This window comes from Microchirus variegatus, assembly GCF_963457635.1.
Source record: "Microchirus variegatus genome assembly, chromosome: 4".
Taxonomy (NCBI): Eukaryota; Metazoa; Chordata; class Actinopteri; order Pleuronectiformes; family Soleidae; genus Microchirus; species Microchirus variegatus.
In genome coordinates this window covers 38,729,358-38,747,491 of record NC_139805.1, presented here as the reverse complement: position 1 = coordinate 38,747,491, position 18,134 = coordinate 38,729,358, and the positions used below count along the sequence as shown (strand labels likewise).

General features: G+C 49.2%; 2 protein-coding genes across 2 annotated transcripts; both read left to right on the top strand.

Moving 5' to 3' along the window:
* Positions 1-21: 21 nt before the first annotated feature.
* med16 (mediator complex subunit 16) lies at positions 22-7,560 on the top strand. Its single transcript, XM_083888410.1, has 16 exons — positions 22-97; positions 190-394; positions 829-936; positions 1,086-1,255; positions 1,385-1,666; positions 1,818-1,967; positions 2,173-2,278; positions 2,360-2,515; positions 3,657-3,871; positions 3,951-4,157; positions 4,291-4,501; positions 5,185-5,318; positions 5,423-5,615; positions 6,318-6,540; positions 6,646-6,729; positions 7,360-7,560. The coding sequence occupies exons 2-16, from the start codon at positions 256-258 to the stop codon at positions 7,487-7,489; spliced, it is 2,508 nt and encodes an 835-aa protein (XP_083744536.1). The 5' UTR covers positions 22-97; positions 190-255; the 3' UTR covers positions 7,490-7,560.
* Positions 7,561-9,322: 1,762 nt separating this feature from the next.
* Positions 9,323-16,109, top strand: plppr3b (phospholipid phosphatase related 3b; the record flags this gene model as incomplete). The annotated part of the gene is made up of 7 exons (XM_083888367.1): positions 9,323-9,415; positions 9,605-9,790; positions 10,149-10,275; positions 11,921-12,116; positions 13,799-13,856; positions 14,642-14,815; positions 14,913-16,109. The coding sequence occupies 7 exons, from the start codon at positions 9,323-9,325 to the stop codon at positions 16,107-16,109; spliced, it is 2,031 nt and encodes a 676-aa protein (XP_083744493.1).
* Positions 16,110-18,134: the final 2,025 nt, after the last annotated feature.

Here is an 18,134-nt window from a genome sequence, read left to right as displayed (position 1 = left end):
TATTTACACTTTTATTCAGAGGTAGAAACTTGGAGGTTATTTTGAAATTGTATTATTTTCATTGTATATGTGCCACTGGTGCTAAAACAGAAGTACGGTAAGCTAAGCTAACGGCTAGCGGATGATCGATCACTGCAGATGAACTGAGCTGTTAAACTCATTATCTGACACACACCTGTGCATCTGCAGGTGAGGCGTCCCACTGGCCTCTGGCTCCTCCCCCTGGGCTCTGGCTCCTCCCCCCGTGGTCACAGAATGGAGCTGGCGTACGTGTGTGAGTGGGACAAACGTCAGAAGAGCACACACTGTCCGTCCATCCCACTGGTCTGCTCCTGGTCCTGCAGGAACCTGGTGGCCTTCACCACAGACCTGAAGAACGACGAGGACGACAAAGGTACACACACACACACAGAGACACACACACACACCTTCACCACAGACCTGAAGAACGACGAGGACGACAAAGGTACACACACACACACACCTTCACCACAGACCTGAAGAACGACGAGGACGACAAAGGTACACACACACACACAGAGACACACACACACACCTTCACCACAGACGAAGAACGACGAGGACAAGGTACACACACAGACACGTATACACACATATGCAAACACACATTCATACACACACATACATAAACTCAGACACACACACATATACAGACACGTATACACACATATGCATACACACATTCATACACACACACATATACAAGACTGATGTCATTGTCATGCTCTAGAGTTTGATCTCTGTGTGTGTGTGTGTGTGTGTGTGTGTGTGTGTGTGTGTGTGTGTGTGTGTGTGTGTGAGATGCAGATGTCAGTCACATGATCCACATCATAGACACTGAACATCCATGGGATGTTTACTCCATCAACTCTGGACACTCTGAGGTCATTTCCTGTCTGGAGTGGGACCAATCAGGTAAGGTTTGAATGATGTCAACGTGTAACCATGGTAACTATGTTAAACATGTTTGTGATGTCAAAGACGACATGAGGACAGGAGTGTGTCTGTCCTCAGTAACACTTGTGTTCTGTGTGTGTGTGTTAACTGTGTGTGTGTGTGCGCAGGCTCACGCCTCCTCTCAGCTGATGGTGATGGTCAGATCAGATGTTGGTCCATGTCAGATCACCTGGTCAACAGCTGGAACAGTGTTTTGTCCAGTTCTCTGGACGGAGATCCCATCGTGGCTCTGAGCTGGCTTCACAACGGCGTCAAACTCGCTCTGCACGTCGAGATGGTAACGCTTCATGTTTACACGTGTCACGTGACGGGTGAACACGTGACGGGTGAACACGTGACGGGTGAACACGTGTCACGTGACGGGTGAACAGGTGTCATCAGTAAAGACGTCCTCTTCTCTCTTCAGTCAGGATCCACTAACTTTGGGGAGAAGTTTTCTCGGGTGAAGTTTTCTCCGTCTCTGACTCTTTTTGGCGGTAAACCGATGGAGGGCTGGTTGGCAGTGACGGTCAGCGGTTTGGTCACCGTGTCACTGTTAAAGCCAGGGGGCGCTCTGCTCACAGCCAGTGAGAGTCTGTGTCGACTGAGAGGACGAGTGGCGTTGGCCGACATCGCCTTCACTGGAGGAGGAAACATCGTGGTGGCAGCGACTGACGGAAGCAGCTCCTCACCGGTTCAGTTCTACAAGGTCTGCAAGGGTCAGGGGGTTATTAAGGTCCTGGACCTGGACCTGGTCCTGGTCCTGGTCCTGGACCTGGACCTGGTCCTGGTCCTGGTCCTGGTCCTGGTCCTGTCCACTGCCATGCTAACGTGTGTGTCTGTGTGTGTGTGTGTCACAGGTTGTGGTCAGTGTGGTCAGTGAAAAGTGTCGCATAGACACTGAACTGTTACCGTCGCTCTTCCTTCGCTGCACCACTGACCCTCTGAGGAGAGACAAGTATCCGTCTGTGACTCACCTGAAGTTCCTGACCAGAGAGAACTCTGAACAGGTAACCACGGCAACCGCAGCCGCTTAAAGGTGCACTGTGTCAAATGTATCAGGAGCTGGGAATCCTCTGAAGTGTGTTTAAGTTAAAACTTAGTGTGAATAGAAGTGAACCTAGAAAACATTCAAGGTGATTTAACACCTGTTATTAGGATAGGAAACAGTTATTGTGTGTGTGTGTGTGCGCGCGTGCGCGTGTGTGTGTGCAGGTGCTCCTGTGTGCGTCCAATCAGAGCGGCAGTATCGTGGAGTGTTGGTCTCTGAGGAAGGAGGGACTTCCTGTCAACAACATCTTCCAGCATCGCTCTCCAGTCGGTAAGAAACACAGTCATGTGACAGCTGCTGTGGCCATGAAGCCCCACCCACTAGTCTGACCTCTGACTCCGCCTCCTTTAGTGGGGGAGAAACAGCCGACCATCCTGAAGTGGAGAATCCTGACCACGACCAACGACCTGGAGCGAGTGTCAGCTGTTGCTCTGCCCAAATTACCCATCTCCATTTCCAACACTGACCTGAAGGTGGCGTCAGATACCAAGTTTTGCCCCGGACTGGGTGAGAGACTCCGCCTCCTCCACCTGTGTGTCACCTGAGGATAAACAAAACAAACTCCTCTGGTCTTTACTGATGATCAATAACCATCAGATGTAGAATGATCCATAATCAATCATTCATGTTCTGGGGCGTGTCCTCAGGTTAGTGTTATTTATGTCATTCATGTTCTGGGGCGTGTCCTCAGGTTAGTGGTATTTGTGCCATTCATGTTCTGCGGCGTGTCCTCAGGTTAGTGTCATTCATGTTCCGGGGCGTGTCCTCAGGTTAGTGTTATTTATGTCATTCATGTTCCGGGGCGTGTCCTCAGGTTAGTGTTATTTGTGCCATTCATGTTCTGCGGCGTGTCCTCAGGTTAGTGTCATTCATGTTCCGGGGCGTGTCCTCAGGTTAGTGTTATTTATGTCATTCATGTTCCAGGGCGTGTCCTCAGGTTAGTGTTATTTATGTCATTCATGTTCTGGGGCGTGTCCTCAGGTTAGTGTTATTTGTGCCATTCATGTTCTGGGGCGTGTCCTCAGGTTAGTGTCATTCATGTTCCGGGGCGTGTCCTCAGGTTAGTGTTATTTATGTCATTCATGTTCCAGGGCGTGTCCTCAGGTTAGTGTCATTCATGTTCCGGGGCGTGTCCTCAGGTTAGTGTTATTTATGTCATTCATGTTCTGGGGCGTGTCCTCAGGTTAGTGTCATTCATGTTCCGTGGCGTGTCCTCAGGTTAGTGTTATTTATGTCATTCATGTTCTGGGGCGGGTCCTCAGGTTAGTGTCATTCATGTTCCGGGGCGTGTCCTCAGGTTAGTGTCATTCATGTTCCCGGGGCCTGTCCTCAGGTTAGTTTTATTCATGTTCCGGGGCGTGTCATCAGTGTAGTGTTATTCATGTTCCGGGGCCTGTACTCAGGTTAGTGTTATTCATGTTCCGGGGTGGATCCTCAGGTTAGTTTTATTCATGTTCCGGGGCGTGTCCTCAGGTTAGTGTTATTCATGTTCCGGGGCGTGTCCTCAGTGTAGTGTTATTCATGTTCTGGGGCGTGTACTCAGGTTAGTGTTATTCATGTTCCGGGGTGTGTCCTCAGGTTAGTTTTATTCATGTTCCGGGGCGTGTCCTCAGGTTAGTGTTATTCATGTTCCGGGGCGTGTCCTCAGGTCTTGCTCTGGCGTTCCATGATGGCAGTATTCAGATCCTTCACCGTCTCTCTCTTCACACCATGGGCGTCTTCTATGGCTCGTCGTCCAATCAGAGACCAGGAGACGAGTCCACCATCAAACGGCAGAGAACTGGAGGCCCCGCCCTCCACTTCAAAGCCCTGCAGTTCTCCTGGACGTCATTGGCTCTGACCGGAGTGGACAATCATGGAAAGGTGAGTTCAAGAGATCTGAGAATCTGATCAATGTGATAGATCAAAGATAAAGTGTGTGTGTGTGTGTGTGTGTGGTCAGCTCCACATGCTGCGGGTGTCGCCCTCTATGGGCCAGGTGCTGGACATGAACACCACACTGCGCCACCTGCTGTTCCTCCTGGAGTACTGCATGGTGACGGGCTACGACTGGTGGGACGTCCTTCTTCACGTTCAGCCCAACATGGTCCACAACCTGGTGGAGAAGCTTCACGAGGAATATATGAGACAGAACCAGGCGCTGCAGCAGGTGAGTGTGGGCGGGGCTATGCAAATATCAGCTCACAGGCGTGACCACGGCGTGACCACGGCGTGACCACGGCGTGACCACAGCGTGACCATGGCGTGACCGCGGCGTGACAGCTCGTCTCCCCGTGTTTCAGGTGCTGGCCACTCGTATCGTGGCGGTGAAGGCGTCTCTCTGTAAACTGTCCACGGCGACGGCGGCGAGAGCATGTGACTTCCACGCCAAACTGCTGCTGATGGCCATCAGCTCCACATTAAAGTCTCTGCTCAGACCACATGTCCTCAACACACCGGACAAGAGTCCAGGAGACCGTCTGAGTGAGATCTGTGCCAAGAACACAGACACAGGTGAGGACACAGGACAGTGGACAGACAGAGGACAGAGGACAGTGGACAGACAGTGGACAGGTCAGAGATCAGAGGACAGTGGACAGACAGTGGACAGAGGACAGGTCAGAGATCAGAGGACAGACAGAGGACAGGACAGAGATCAGAGGACAGTGGACAGACAGAGGACAGGACAGAGGACAGACAGAGATCAGTGGACAGACAGAGGACAGGACAGAGATCAGAGGACAGTGGACAGACAGAGGACAGACAGAGATCAGTGGACAGACAGAGGACAGGACAGAGATCATAGGACAGTTGTAGTTTTTATTGTAAACAGACATCAGTTCTTTAATGAATCCGTTATAAAATATCTGTGTGTGTCTGTCTGTGTGTGTGTGTGTCTGTCTCTGTGTGTGTCTGTCTCTGTGTGTGTCTGTCTCTGTGTGTGTCTGTCTCTGTGTGTGTGTGTGTCTGTCTCTGTGTGTGTCTGTCTCTGTGTGTGTGTGTGTGTGTGTGTGTCTGTCTCTGTGTGTGTCTGTCTCTGTGTGTGTGTGTGTCTGTCTCTGTGTGTGTCTGTCTCTGTGTGTGTCTGTCTCTGTGTGTGTGTGTGTCTGTCTCTGTGTGTGTCTGTCTCTGTGTGTGTGTGTGTGTGTGTGTGTCTCTCTCTCTGTGTGTGTGTGTGTGTGTCCTCATGTCCTCAGACATTGATAAAGTGATGATTAACTTGAAGACAGAGGAGTTTGTCTTGGATGGTCCTCCTCTTCAGTCTCTGCAGCAGCTCATCCAGTGGGTTGGAGACTTTGTCCTCTACCTTCTGTCCAACCTGCCCAACCAGGTGATGTCTCACTCTGTGTCTGTGTCTCACTCTGTGTCTCACTCTGTCCTCCACAGAGACATGTGTCTCACTCTGTCTCACCCCGTCTCACTCTGTCCTCCCAGGGTTCCATGGTGCGTCCAGGCTTTGGCTTCATGAGGGACGGAGCGTCTCTTGGTCTCCTCAGAGAGATGTTAGTGATGATCAGGATCTGGGGTTTGTTAAAACCTGGATGTTTACCTACGTTCACCGCTACGTCTGACAACCAGGACAGTCTGCAGCTGCTCTTTAGACTGTTGAGCAGACTGTGGCTCTGCTGTAAGTCACATCACTGTCACATGACTGACACATGACCACCACATGAGCGTCACATGACCGTCACATGACTGTCACATGACCACCACATGAGCGTCACATGACCGTCACATGACTGTCACATGACCACCACATGACCACCACATGAGCGTCACATGACCGTCACATGACTGTCACATGACCACCACATGACCGTCACATGACCGCCACATGACCGTCACATGACTGTCACATGACCACCACATGACCACCACATGAGCGTCACATGACCGTCACGTGACTGTCACATGACCACCACATGACCGTCACATGACCGCCACATGACCGTCACATCACCGCCACATGACTGTCACATGACCGTCACATGACCGCCACATGACCGTCACATGACCGCCACATGACCGCCACATGACCGCCACATGACCGCCACATGACCGTCACATCACCGCCACATGACTGTCACATGACCGTCACATGACCGCCACATGACCGTCACATGACCGCCACATGACCGTCACATCACCGCCACATGACCGTCACATGACCGTCACATGACCGTCACATCACCGCCACATGACCGCCACATGACCGTCACATGACCGCCCACTGTGGCGCCCTCACCCACATAGCAGCAGGACCTCTGTGTGACCTCTGTGTGACCTCTGTGTGACCTCTGTGTGACCTCTGTGTGACCTCTGACCCCAGCCCGTGAGGACGGCTCAGTCCAGGACCCTGACGAGTCTCTGGTGGACGAGTGTTGTCTCCTCCCCAGTCAGATGTTAGTGCCCAGTCTTGATTGGCTGCCGGTGAACGACGGCGTCATGGTGAAGCTTCAGGGGAAACAGCCAATCAGACTGCAGTTTGGAAAAGCCTCTTCTCTGCCAGCAGGGGGAGCCAGTGGGGGCGGAGCTTTAGAGGTTTTCACCAGGTGACACACACACAAAAAAACAGAGACACACACACATGCATCACAGAAACACTAACCCTAACCGTGTGTGTGTGCGTGCGTGCGTGCGTGTGTGTGTGTGTGTAGGACTCCCAGCTGTCAGAAGATGGACAACCTTCGTTGTGTTCACATGGGAGTTAGTCCGACTGAGGACAGTAAAGCCTGCACCAGGTGAGTTCACAGGAAGTGATGTCACAGGAAACACTTGATAAACTTCAGGTCTTTTTCTTGTTTAGAGTTAGGGTAGAGTTTAGTTTGTTATAGAAATATAAACTAACTATATCTGTAACCAACTATAAACTGGTTCTGTCAAATGTTCACGTGTCAACAGTGTTTAACGTCGTTAAGCAGGTGACGTCATGTTTACGTGACTCTCGATTGTTAAAATGAGTCTAAATTTAACGCTAACCTTTAAAAACAGAGGCGCACATACGCAGATACACAGGTACGCTAGTTATTTGTTAGCGCTGCTCTTTTCCTTTGATAAACAGACCGCTCCAGTTCCACTGTAGGCTAACGCTAACTGGCGCTAAAAGGAGCTAATGCAGCTAGCGGAGCTAACTGGTAAACGGTGCCTGGACTCTGGTGTCGCCGCACGTAAACATGACGTCATTGGCGTCTTTTTTCGGTCCGTCGTCATGGAAACGTGTCATGCGTCAATGCGTGTTAACGCATGACACGTTTCCTTCGTTAACCTTTTGCACAGCGCTAACTTTAATGAAAACATGACAATTTAGAGCAGAACACTGAGGAACACCACTGTGACTGTGTGTGTGTGTGTGTGTGTGTGTGTGTGTGTAGGTGTGGTTGTGTGACGATGCTTCGTTCTCCAAACAAAACAAATGCCATGAAGCAGTGGGAGCAGCGCTGGATCAAGAACTGTCTGTGTGGAGGTCTGTGGAGGAGGATCCCTCCAGCCCCGCCCACATGAGCTCACCTGGACTAAGCCCCGCCCACATGAGCTCACCTGGACTCAGCCCCGCCCACATGAGCTGACCTGGACTCAGCCCCGCCCACATGAGCTCACCTGGACTCAGCCCCGCCCACATGAGCTGACCTGGACTCAGCCCCGCCCACATGAGCTAACCTGGACTCAGCCCCGCCCACATGAACTCATGTGACACTGTTTTCATCACGTGTGAACACATGAAGTCTCATCACGTGTGAACACATGAAGTCTCATCACGTGTGAACACATGAAGTCTCATGTTGATGTTTTTGTACGACTTTGATCATTAAAGTGTTGACAGACTAAATGTGTGGTGGGCGCTCTGATGTAGTTGTGATGTTTCCACACCAGGTGGTGCTGTTGTCTTTTCAGATGAACGTAATGAGCTTGTATTGTTAAAGGTTTGCTCCGCCCCCTACTTTTTAAGCTCCGCCCCCAAATCATTGGAAGATGTTTGTAACATGTTAAAAAAAATTTTTTATCTGTCCTGTCCTCGAAGGACAGAGGGGACGAGGACAGACGAGGAAGGACAGAGGAGACGAGGAAGGACAGAGGGGACAAGGACAGGTAGAAAAATGTTAGTGTAACATTTGTAGCATAATTGAGAACATAGAGAAGGCTCCGCCTCTGAAGAGGAGGGGTCTGGCCTGTAGGGGGCGGAGTTACACCCTGACGATGATTATTTTTCTACTGCAGAGACAGAGGAAATCCTGCTGTTACCATGGAAACAGAGTCAGTTTCCATGACAACAAAGATGTTAAAGAAACAAACAACAGAACACCTTTATTGATCACGCATCAGTCATTGATGTGTGCGTGAGACGGGAGGCACTAATCATCTGCCATACACACTGACGGGGAGGAAACCGCGCGCTCTGTCTCACACACACACACACACACCGTGCAGCAGCAGCAGACCTCAGATCTGCTGCAGCATCGATCCTCAGGTCTGTTCTGACACAAACGGGACCGGGAGCACGCGCCTGTAACCCGGGACAAAAGGAAGCTGGGACAGGATCAACGATCTGAGGTGCGTGCGTGCTGCGTGTGTGAGAGAGAAAGTGTGTGTTTGTGTGTGTGTGAGTAAGCGCGCGCTGCGGCGCTGCGTCCTCATTAATCACAGAGCATGCCGCATCAGCGCGAGATGATAAAACCTCACAATACCAAATGATCTGTGTGTGTGTGCGCGTGAGTGTGTGAGAGAGAAAACAATAATACACAGTTTAACACTGACCTTGTCAGGACCAGTGGTCTCCATGACGACCACTGGTCCTGATGAGACTGAACTGATGAAAGTTTAGATGAAGATGATTGTGATGATGGTGATGAAGATGATGATGGTGATGATGATGGTGATGATGGTGATGGTGATGGTGATGATGATGGTGATGATGGTGATGGTGATGGTGATGATGATGGTGATGATGATGGTGATGATGAGGATGATGGTGATGGTGATGATGAGGATGATGGTGATGGTGATGATGAGGATGATGGTGGTGATTGTGATGATGAAGATGATGGTGATGGTGATGATGATGAAGGTGATGATGATGATGGTGATGATGAAGATGATTGTGATGATGAAGATGATTGTGATGATGGTGATGATGATGATGATGATAGATAGATAGTGATAATGGTGAAGATGATGATGAGGATGATGTTGATGATGATCATGATGGTGATGATTGTGATGATGAAGATGGTGATGGTGATGATGAAGATGATGGTGATGATGGTGATGATGGTGATGATGATGATGATGATGATGATGAAGGTGATGATCATGATGTCATGTTACAGGCTCTTCGTGATGATGATGATGATGATGAATCCATCAGAGAAGATGAAGAAAAAACCTCCCAAAGACAGTTTGACTCTGCTGCCATGTTTCTACTTTGTGGAGGTGAACACACACACACACACACACACACACACACACACACACACACACACACACACACACACACACACACACACACACACACACTCTCTGGTCTGATCTGCATGTGTGTGTGTGTGTGTGTGTGTGTGTGTGTGTGTGTGTGTGTGTGTGTGTGTGTGTGTGTGTGTGTGTGTGTGTGTGTGTGTGTAGCTGCCCATCGTAGTGTCGTCCATGGCGTCCTTGTACTTCCTGGAGTTGACAGACGTTCTTCGTCCTCCTCACGTCGGGTTCCGTTGTTACGATCGTGATCTCAGTTTACCGTACGTTGATGAAGGAGAACAAGTGGTTCCTCTGTTGATGTTGATGAGTCTGGCCTTTGCTGCTCCTGCTGCTGCGGTAACACAACACACACAACACTGACACAACACACACAACACTGACACAACACTGAGAGACACACTGACACAACATACACAACACACAACACAAAACACACACAACACAAAACACACACAACACTGACACAACACACACACAACACTGAGAGAGACACACTGACACAACACTGACACACAGGTGCGTTTGTTTGGTGTGTCAGATGACTGAGGTGCGTTTGTTTGGTGTGTCAGATGACTGAGGTGCGTTTGTTTGGTGTGTCAGATGACTGAGGTGCGTTTGTTTTCTTGTGTCAGATGACTGAGGTGCGTTTGTTTGGTGTGTCAGATGACTGAGGTGCGTTTGTTTCATGTGTCAGATCATGGCGGTTGAAGGAGTGATCTACGTTCTTCAGTCTCAGCTGAAACTACGACGTCACGAAGGATCGATCAACGCAGGAGGATGTAACTTTAACTCTTTTCTCAGGAGGACGGTCAGGTTTGTGGGTAAGTGAGACAACTGTGAGACAACTGAGAGACAACTGTGAGACAACTGTGAGACAACTGTAAGACATGTGAGACAACTGTGAGACAACTGAGAGACAACTGAGAGACAACTGTGAGACAACTGTGAGACAACTGAGAGACAACTGTGAGACAACTGTGAGACAACTGAGAGACAACTGTGAGACAACTGAGAGACAACTGAGAGACAACTGAGAGACAACTGTAAGACATGTGAGACAACTGTGAGACAACTGAGAGACAACTGTGAGACAACTGAGAGACAACTGAGAGACAACTGTAAGACATGTGAGACAACTGTGAGACAACTGTGAGACAACTGAGAGACAACTGTGAGACAACTGAGAGACAACTGAGAGACAACTGTGAGACAACTGTGAGACAACTGAGAGACAACTGTGAGACAACTGAGAGACAACTGTGAGACAACTGTAAGATATGTGAGACAACTGTGAGACAACTGAGAGACAACTGTGAGACAACTGTGAGACAACTGAGAGACAACTGAGAGACAACTGTAAGACATGTGAGACAACTGAGAGACAACTGAGAGACAACTGTGAGACAACTGTGAGACAACTGAGAGACAACTGAGAGACAACTGTAAGACATGTGAGACAACTGTGAGACAACTGTGAGACAACTGAGAGACAACTGTGAGACAACTGTGAGACGACTGTGAGACAACTGTAAGACATGTGAGACAACTGTGAGACAACTGAGAGACAACTGTGAGACAACTGTGAGACAACTGTGAGACAACTGAGAGACAACTGTGAGACAACTGTAAGACATGTGAGACAACTGTGAGACAACTGAGAGACAACTGAGAGACAACTGTGAGACAACTGAGAGACAACTGAGAGACAACTGTGAGACAACTGTGAGACGACTGTGAGACAACTGTAAGACATGTGAGACAACTGTGAGACAACTGAGAGACAACTGAGAGACAACTGTGAGACAACTGTGAGACAACTGTGAGACAACTGAGAGACAACTGTAAGACAACTGAGAGACAACTGAGAGACAACTGTAAGACATGTGAGACAACTGTGAGACAACTGAGAGACAACTGTGAGACAACTGAGAGACAACTGTAAGACATGTGAGACAACTGTGAGACAACTGAGAGACAACTGAGAGACAACTGTAAGACATGTGAGACAACTGTGAGACAACTGAGAGACAACTGAGAGACAACTGTGAGACGACTGTGAGACAACTGTGAGACAACTGAGAGACAACTGAGAGACAACTGTGAGACAACTGTGAGACAACTGAGAGACAACTGTGAGACAACTGTGAGACGACTGTGAGACAACTGTGAGACAACTGTGAGACAACTGTAAGACAACTGAGAGACAACTGAGAGACAACTGTGAGACAACTGTGAGACGACTGTGAGACAACTGTGAGACAACTGAGAGACAACTGTAAGACATGTGAGACAACTGAGAGACAACTGAGAGACAACTGAGAGACAACTGTGAGACAACTGAGAGACAACTGTAAGACATGTGAGACAACTGAGAGACAACTGAGAGACAACTGAGGGACAACTGAGAGACAATTGTGAGACAACTGTAAGACATGTGAGACATGTGAGACCCCCCCCCCCCCCCAGGTGTCCATGTCTTCGGTCTTTGTGCGACGGCCCTGGTCAGTGACATCATCCAGTTGTCCACAGGTTACCACGCCCCTTTCTTCCTGACTGTGTGTAAACCTAACTACACTCAGGCCGGAGCGTCATGTGACCACAACGCTTACATCACCACAGACATCTGCTCTGGACACGACCAGCACGCCATCATGGCCGCCAGGTCGGTTCTGTTTGTTGGTAGGACTCTTGTGTTGTGTTGTTGTGTTGTTGTGTTGTTGTGTTGATGATTCAAGATTCAAGATTCAAGATTTTTATTTGTCACATGTGGATGTACAAGTACACCCCAGTGAAATTACATTGCAAAAACAAGCCCCTCTGTGAAACTGTGAAGCACTAATAAAATCAAATCAAATAAGATAAATTAAAGTAGAGTAAAAATAAAATAAAATAAAATAAAAATAAAATAAAATAAAATAAAATAAAATAAAATAAAATAAAATAAAATAAAATAAAATAAAATAAAATACAATTTAAATTTAGAATAATTTCCAGATAAATATAAAAATATTTAAAATACACAAGAATAAAAAATAAAAGCAGTAAGATGCAATAAAATACGGATCAAATGCACAATGTTCAATGTGTTCAATATCCAATATAGCAGCGATGTGGATTTGTGTGTGTTGTGTGTTGTGTGTGTGCTGTATTCACGTGGGTGGTTGAGAGTTCAGCATCCTGATGACCTGAGGTAAGAAGCTCGACCTCAGCCTCTCTGTTTTGGTCATGCAGGAGTGGAGATGTTTGCCAGACGGCAGCCACTGGAACATTCTGTTGAATGGGTGATGAGTGTCTTTCATAATCCTCCTGGCTCTGCTGGTGCAGCGCCTGGTGTAAATGTCCTGTAGAGAGGACAGTGCTGCCCTGGTGGAGCGTCCACCGTAGCTCCTCCTTGTCCCTGTGATATACAAGAGTGCAGGCGAGGGAGGAAGAGCGGCTGCACAGCAGAGCTCAGTGTTTTACACAAACTTCCAGCCTCAGAGGACTTGTGTGTCCAGTGGATATATTTTATTTATGAAAAAAATGTTCACAAGCTTCACAAGCCCTTTGTTGTTGATCGTGTGTGTAAATTCCTATGCTGGAGGGACACCTTGAACACACCAGTTACGTGCCTGCAGTTAGCGAGTGACATGTGTGGATCAGTGATATGAAGAGCACGTGTTTGAAAGCACTGCAGAAAGATGTAGATGTTGTCCTACATTTCTTCTCAACCAAAGGCTGCCTTTCTGTCGTGTTTCCACGTTCTCTCCTCGTGTTGTTGATCCACACACGTCACTTTCAGTCGCAGTAACACTGGTGCGTTCAGGGTCTTTTTCTAGCATGGGAATTTACATACGTGCCGCGTCGCGCATTAATCGTTTTTCTTAGATTTTTTTATGATCGCAAAAGCCAAAATCGTGGTCACTCTATGCATTACGGTGAAACACAGTAACAACAGGTAAACGGACATTATTATGGAGTATATGGAGCGAGGGTTGTGACGACGCTGCATGACAATAGGTGATAAGTGATGACAGTTAGATCAACACTCCCCTGAAGCAGTGATGTGTGTTTACCTGAGTCTCATTCACATGTTAATGATCAGGCACAAAACAGAGCGTTCTGAAAAAGGCTGTTTTGTCAGAGTTATTAAACTGTTATTGTTCTTCATCCTTATGATATTTAGACTAAATCATGACACAGACATGTTCATTAGGACATCAGGACCTAGTTTAACTTGGGTTAATAGGGTATAATATGAGACCTTTAAACTTTTCCTCTGAATCGTTGATAACGACTAAATCTCTGGTAAAAAGAAATGAGACAAAAGTCAAATAAAAAAATTGATCTTTCTCATCTCGACAGGAAGACGTTTCCGTCCCAGCATGCAACACTGTCTGCCTTCGCTGCTGTTTACGCTTCAGTGAGTAAAGTTCTCTCCCCCCTCACAGATGTACTTTAACTCCTCCCCCTCACAGATGTAACTCCTCCCCTCCCTCTCTCTCCCCCCTCACAGGTGTACTTTAACTCCTCCCCCTCACAGATGTAACTCCTCCCCTCCCTCTCTCTCCCCCTCACAGATGTACTTTAACTCCTCCCCCTCACAGATGTAACTCCTCCCCTCCCTCTCTCTCCCCCCTCACAGATGTACTGTAACTCCTCCCCCTCACAGATGTAACTCCTCCCCTCCCTCACAGATATACTTTAACTCCTCCCCCTCACAGATGTAACTCCTCCCCTCCCTCTCTCTCCCCCCTCACAGATGAACTTTAACTCCTCCCCCTCACAGATGTAACTCCTCCCCTCCCTCTCTCTCCCCCCTCACAGATGTACTGTAACTCCTCCCCCTCACAGATGTAACTCCTCCCCTCCCTCACAGATATACTTTAACTCCTCCCCCTCACAGATGTAACTCCTCCCCTCCCTCTCTCTCCCCCCCTCACAGATGAACTTTAACTCCTCCCCCTCACAGATGTAACTCCTCCCCTCCCTCTCTCTCCCCCCTCACAGGTGTACTGTAACTCCTCCCCCTCACAGATGTAACCCCTCCCCTCCCTCTCTCTCCCCCCCTCACAGATGTACTTTAACTCCTCCCCCTCACAGATGTAACCCCTCCCCCTCTCTCTCTCCCCCCCTCACAGATGTACTTTAACTCCTCCCCCTCACAGATGTAACTCCTCCCCCTCCCTCTCTCTCCCCCCCTCACAGATGTACTTTAACTCGACCATCTCAAACAGGACTAAGCTTCTCAAACCGGTCCTGGTCTTTGGTTTCTTGATGACTGCAGCTCTCACAGGTTTGACTCAGATCACTGAACACAGAAATCATCCTGTAGACGTTTACGTCGGCTTCATCATCGGAGGATTCATCGCTGTTTATCTGGTGATTCACACACACACACACACACACACACACACTGATCATCATCATCATCATCATCATCATCATCATCAGTGACAGTTCCGTCTTTGTCCTGCAGGCGTTTCACGCTGTGGCGAACTTCAAGTCCTCTGATGACATCACCGTAGCTCCGCCTCCTCCACCTCCAAAAGAAGACCCTCTCCGAGCTCTGACGGAGCGAGGACACGAGTCCGTCTACAACAAAGGCCCCGCCTCCGCCTCCGACAGTAACGACGAGATCGCCGCCGCCGCCCCGACGTCTGCGTCGGCGCCGCTGCAGCGAGAGAGCGCTTCCATGAGCAGCCTGAAGAGGGCGAGCGTGGACGTGGAGCTGCTGGCTCCTCGCAGTCCCATGGGGAAGGAAACCATGTTGACCTTCAGTCACACTCTGCCCAGAGCTAACGTCAACGGACTCTCCGACGACACGCTAACGTCCGCTCAGCCCGTCCAGAGGCGTCTGAAGGCCGTTCAGGTTCCTGTGGATCCCCTGAGGACGCAGCAGCTGGTGTCCGAGTGGAAGCAGAAATCCATGGAAATGAGAGGCCACGGTGTCCACGAGGAGGCGGAGCCTGAAGCCAGCGAGGACGGCTCTGAGGGCGGTTCAGTGGCCACCGATGACGGCGGACCTCAGGTTCCCATCTACCAAGCTCCGGTCCAGTCTGCCAAACCCGTGGCGACTCCTCGTCCTCCTCAGATCCCAGAGGCCGGACCTCCGCCGGTTTCCCCGAAGAGCGCTCTGACCAGAGCCAAGTGGCTCGCCATCAGGGAGAAGGCCAGCGGCGAGGGGGGCGTGGCCCGCGTAGCGGCTAACCAGCCACGGCTCATGCAGGTGATCGCCATGTCCAAGCAGCAGGGCCTCCTTCCATCCTCCTCCTCTGAGACCTGCTCCTCCTCCTGCTCCGGCTCCTCCTCCACCACCAACTCCCCACACTATGGCCCCGCCCCCGAGACGCTGCCCCCCCCTCAGGCCCTGGCAGGTAACGGTCACCCGTGGCAGTGGGCGGGGCCGTCCACAGGTGGTGACCCGCGCGACACGTATGACCTGAACAGTCTGACCCGAGGAGACTCCGCCCTCAGAGGAAGCAGCTTCCGTCCACATCGGTCCGTGTCGCCGTGTGAACCTGCACCTCCTCCACCTCTCCACCAGGGGGAGTCGTCATCGGAGACCAAGCACAGGGAGACGGCCATGAGACGTAAGACGGCGCTGGTTCTTCTGGATCGAGAGCTTCATCTTCAGACTGAAGACAACTTCTACAGGAGGTTTAAGGAGAATTAGGCTTTTCACAATTAGAGCTCTCTTTAAGGACAGCAGACCAATGCGTCCACCAGGGGGCAGCTGTTTATTCATCACAACAAAACAGTTCATGTTGCACAAGGAAACGTGAAGGGAGGGGGTGGGTGTGGCTGTAGCTTGTGGGCGGGGCCTGTGTCTCCGAGCAGGAAGTGTTTCCATGACAACTGTCTCAGCGTTGACCACTCTTTATTTCCTGGATGAATGTGGTTGTCGTTGTGTCGTGCGGTTGCTATAGTGATAGTCGGCATGTTGGTTTGTTGGTGTGCTGCTCTGTGATTGGTCCAAGCTGAATGTTTGTGTTCATGACATTAAATATTTATCCAGATTATAATATTGAGATTAAATTAAGATGAAAGATTCCTCAACAATACAAACTATGAAGTCATCAGTAAAGATGTGTCTCTGTGTCTCTGATGTCCAACGTGGACAAAATGTGTCTCTGATGTCCAACGTGGACAAAATGTGTCTCTGATGTCCAACGTGGACAAAATGTGTCTCTGATGTCCAACGTGGACAAAATGTCTAAATTGACTTTTGGAAAGTGTTGATTGATGTTTTGAGCATGAAGTCAAGTCCTTCAAAATAAAACTTATGAGTGAAAATTTTTTTCTAAAACAAAGTTTGTGTCAACAGTGAATTCTTTGTGAAGTCAAGCGTCTTCAGGTGTCTTCAGGCGACATCAGGCATCTTCAGGTGTCTTCAGGTGTCTTCAGTCGCTTCAGGTGTCTTCAGGTGTCTTCAGGCGTCGTCAGGCGTCTTCAGGTGTCTTCAGGTGTCTTCAGGCGTCTTCAGGTGTCTTCAGGTGTCTTCAGGCGTCTTCAGGCGTCTTCAGGCGTCTTCAGGCGTCTTCAGGCGTCTTCAGGCGTCTTCAGGTGTCTTCAGGTCTTCAGGCGTCTTCAGGGGTCTTCAGGTGTCTTCAGGCGTCTTCAGGTGTCTTCAGGCGTCTTCAAGTGTCTTCAGGTGTCTTCAAGTGTCTTCAGGGGTCTTCAGGTGTCTTCAGGTGTCTTCAAGTGTCTTCAGGAGTCTTCAGGTGTCTTCAAGTGTCTTCAGGTGTCTTCAAGTGTCTTCAGGTCTTTGGGTGTCTTCAAGTGTCTTCAGGTGTCTTCAGGGGTCTTCAAGTGTCTTCAGGCGTCTTCAGGGGTCTTCAAGTGTCTTCAGGTCTTCAGGTGTCTTCAAGTGTCTTCAGGTGTCTTCAAGTGTCTTCAGGTCTTCAGGTGTCTTCAAGTGTCTTCAGATGTCTTCAGGGGTCTTCAGGATCAGAACCAGCACCACGACCCCCCCCCCCCCTCCAGCAGGTGCGTCTGATCACATGACTGTTATGAAAATGTCCTGTAATTTATAAAATCATTGTGTGACTTTTCTACCAAATTGTGTAGAACTGGTCCTGGTTCTTTGACGTCATCCTGATCAATGATCTGATTGGTTGTCGGTCTCTTGATGTCCATGGAAGTGGGCGGAGTCTACACAACATCAATCAGACATTTTGAAATCAGAATTCAAATTCTATATTTATTTAAGGACATAAAATCAAATCCAGATGAAAACATGTTGTTTTATGAAAAGAACGTCTTTAATCAGATCGTTAACAAAGTCCTCGTTCATTAATTTACTAAACGAGGGTTCATCAACTCATCAGGAGCCAGGGGTCCACTTCTAGTCCTGATTCAGTCCTGAGTCTGGTCTTGGATCTAGTCCTGAGTCTGGTCTTGGGTTTAGTCCTGAGTCTGGTCTTGGATCTGGTCCTGGGTTTAGTCCTGAGTCTGGTCTTGGATCTAGTCCTGAGTCTGGTCTTGGATCTAGTCCTGGGTTTAGTCCTGAGTCTGGTCTTGGATCTGGTCCTGGGTTTAGTCCTGAGTCTGGTCTTGGATCTGGTCTTGGATCTGGTCCTGGGTTTAGTCCTGAGTCTGGTCCTGGGTTTAGTCCTGAGTCTGGTCCTGGGTTTAGTCCTGAGTCCGGTCTTGGATCTAGTTCTGAGTCTGGTCTTGGATCTGGTCCTGGGTTTAGCTG

Coding starts and splice junctions, on each gene's coding strand:
- med16 (XM_083888410.1), top strand. CDS start 256: ATGGAGCTGGCGTACGTGTGTGAGTGGGACAAACGTCAGAAGAGCACA. Junction 4,158..4,290: donor AGAACCAGGCGCTGCAGCAG/GTGAGTGTGGGC, acceptor CCCGTGTTTCAG/GTGCTGGCCACTCGTATCGT. Junction 5,616..6,317: donor GAGCAGACTGTGGCTCTGCT/GTAAGTCACATC, acceptor CTCTGACCCCAG/CCCGTGAGGACGGCTCAGTC.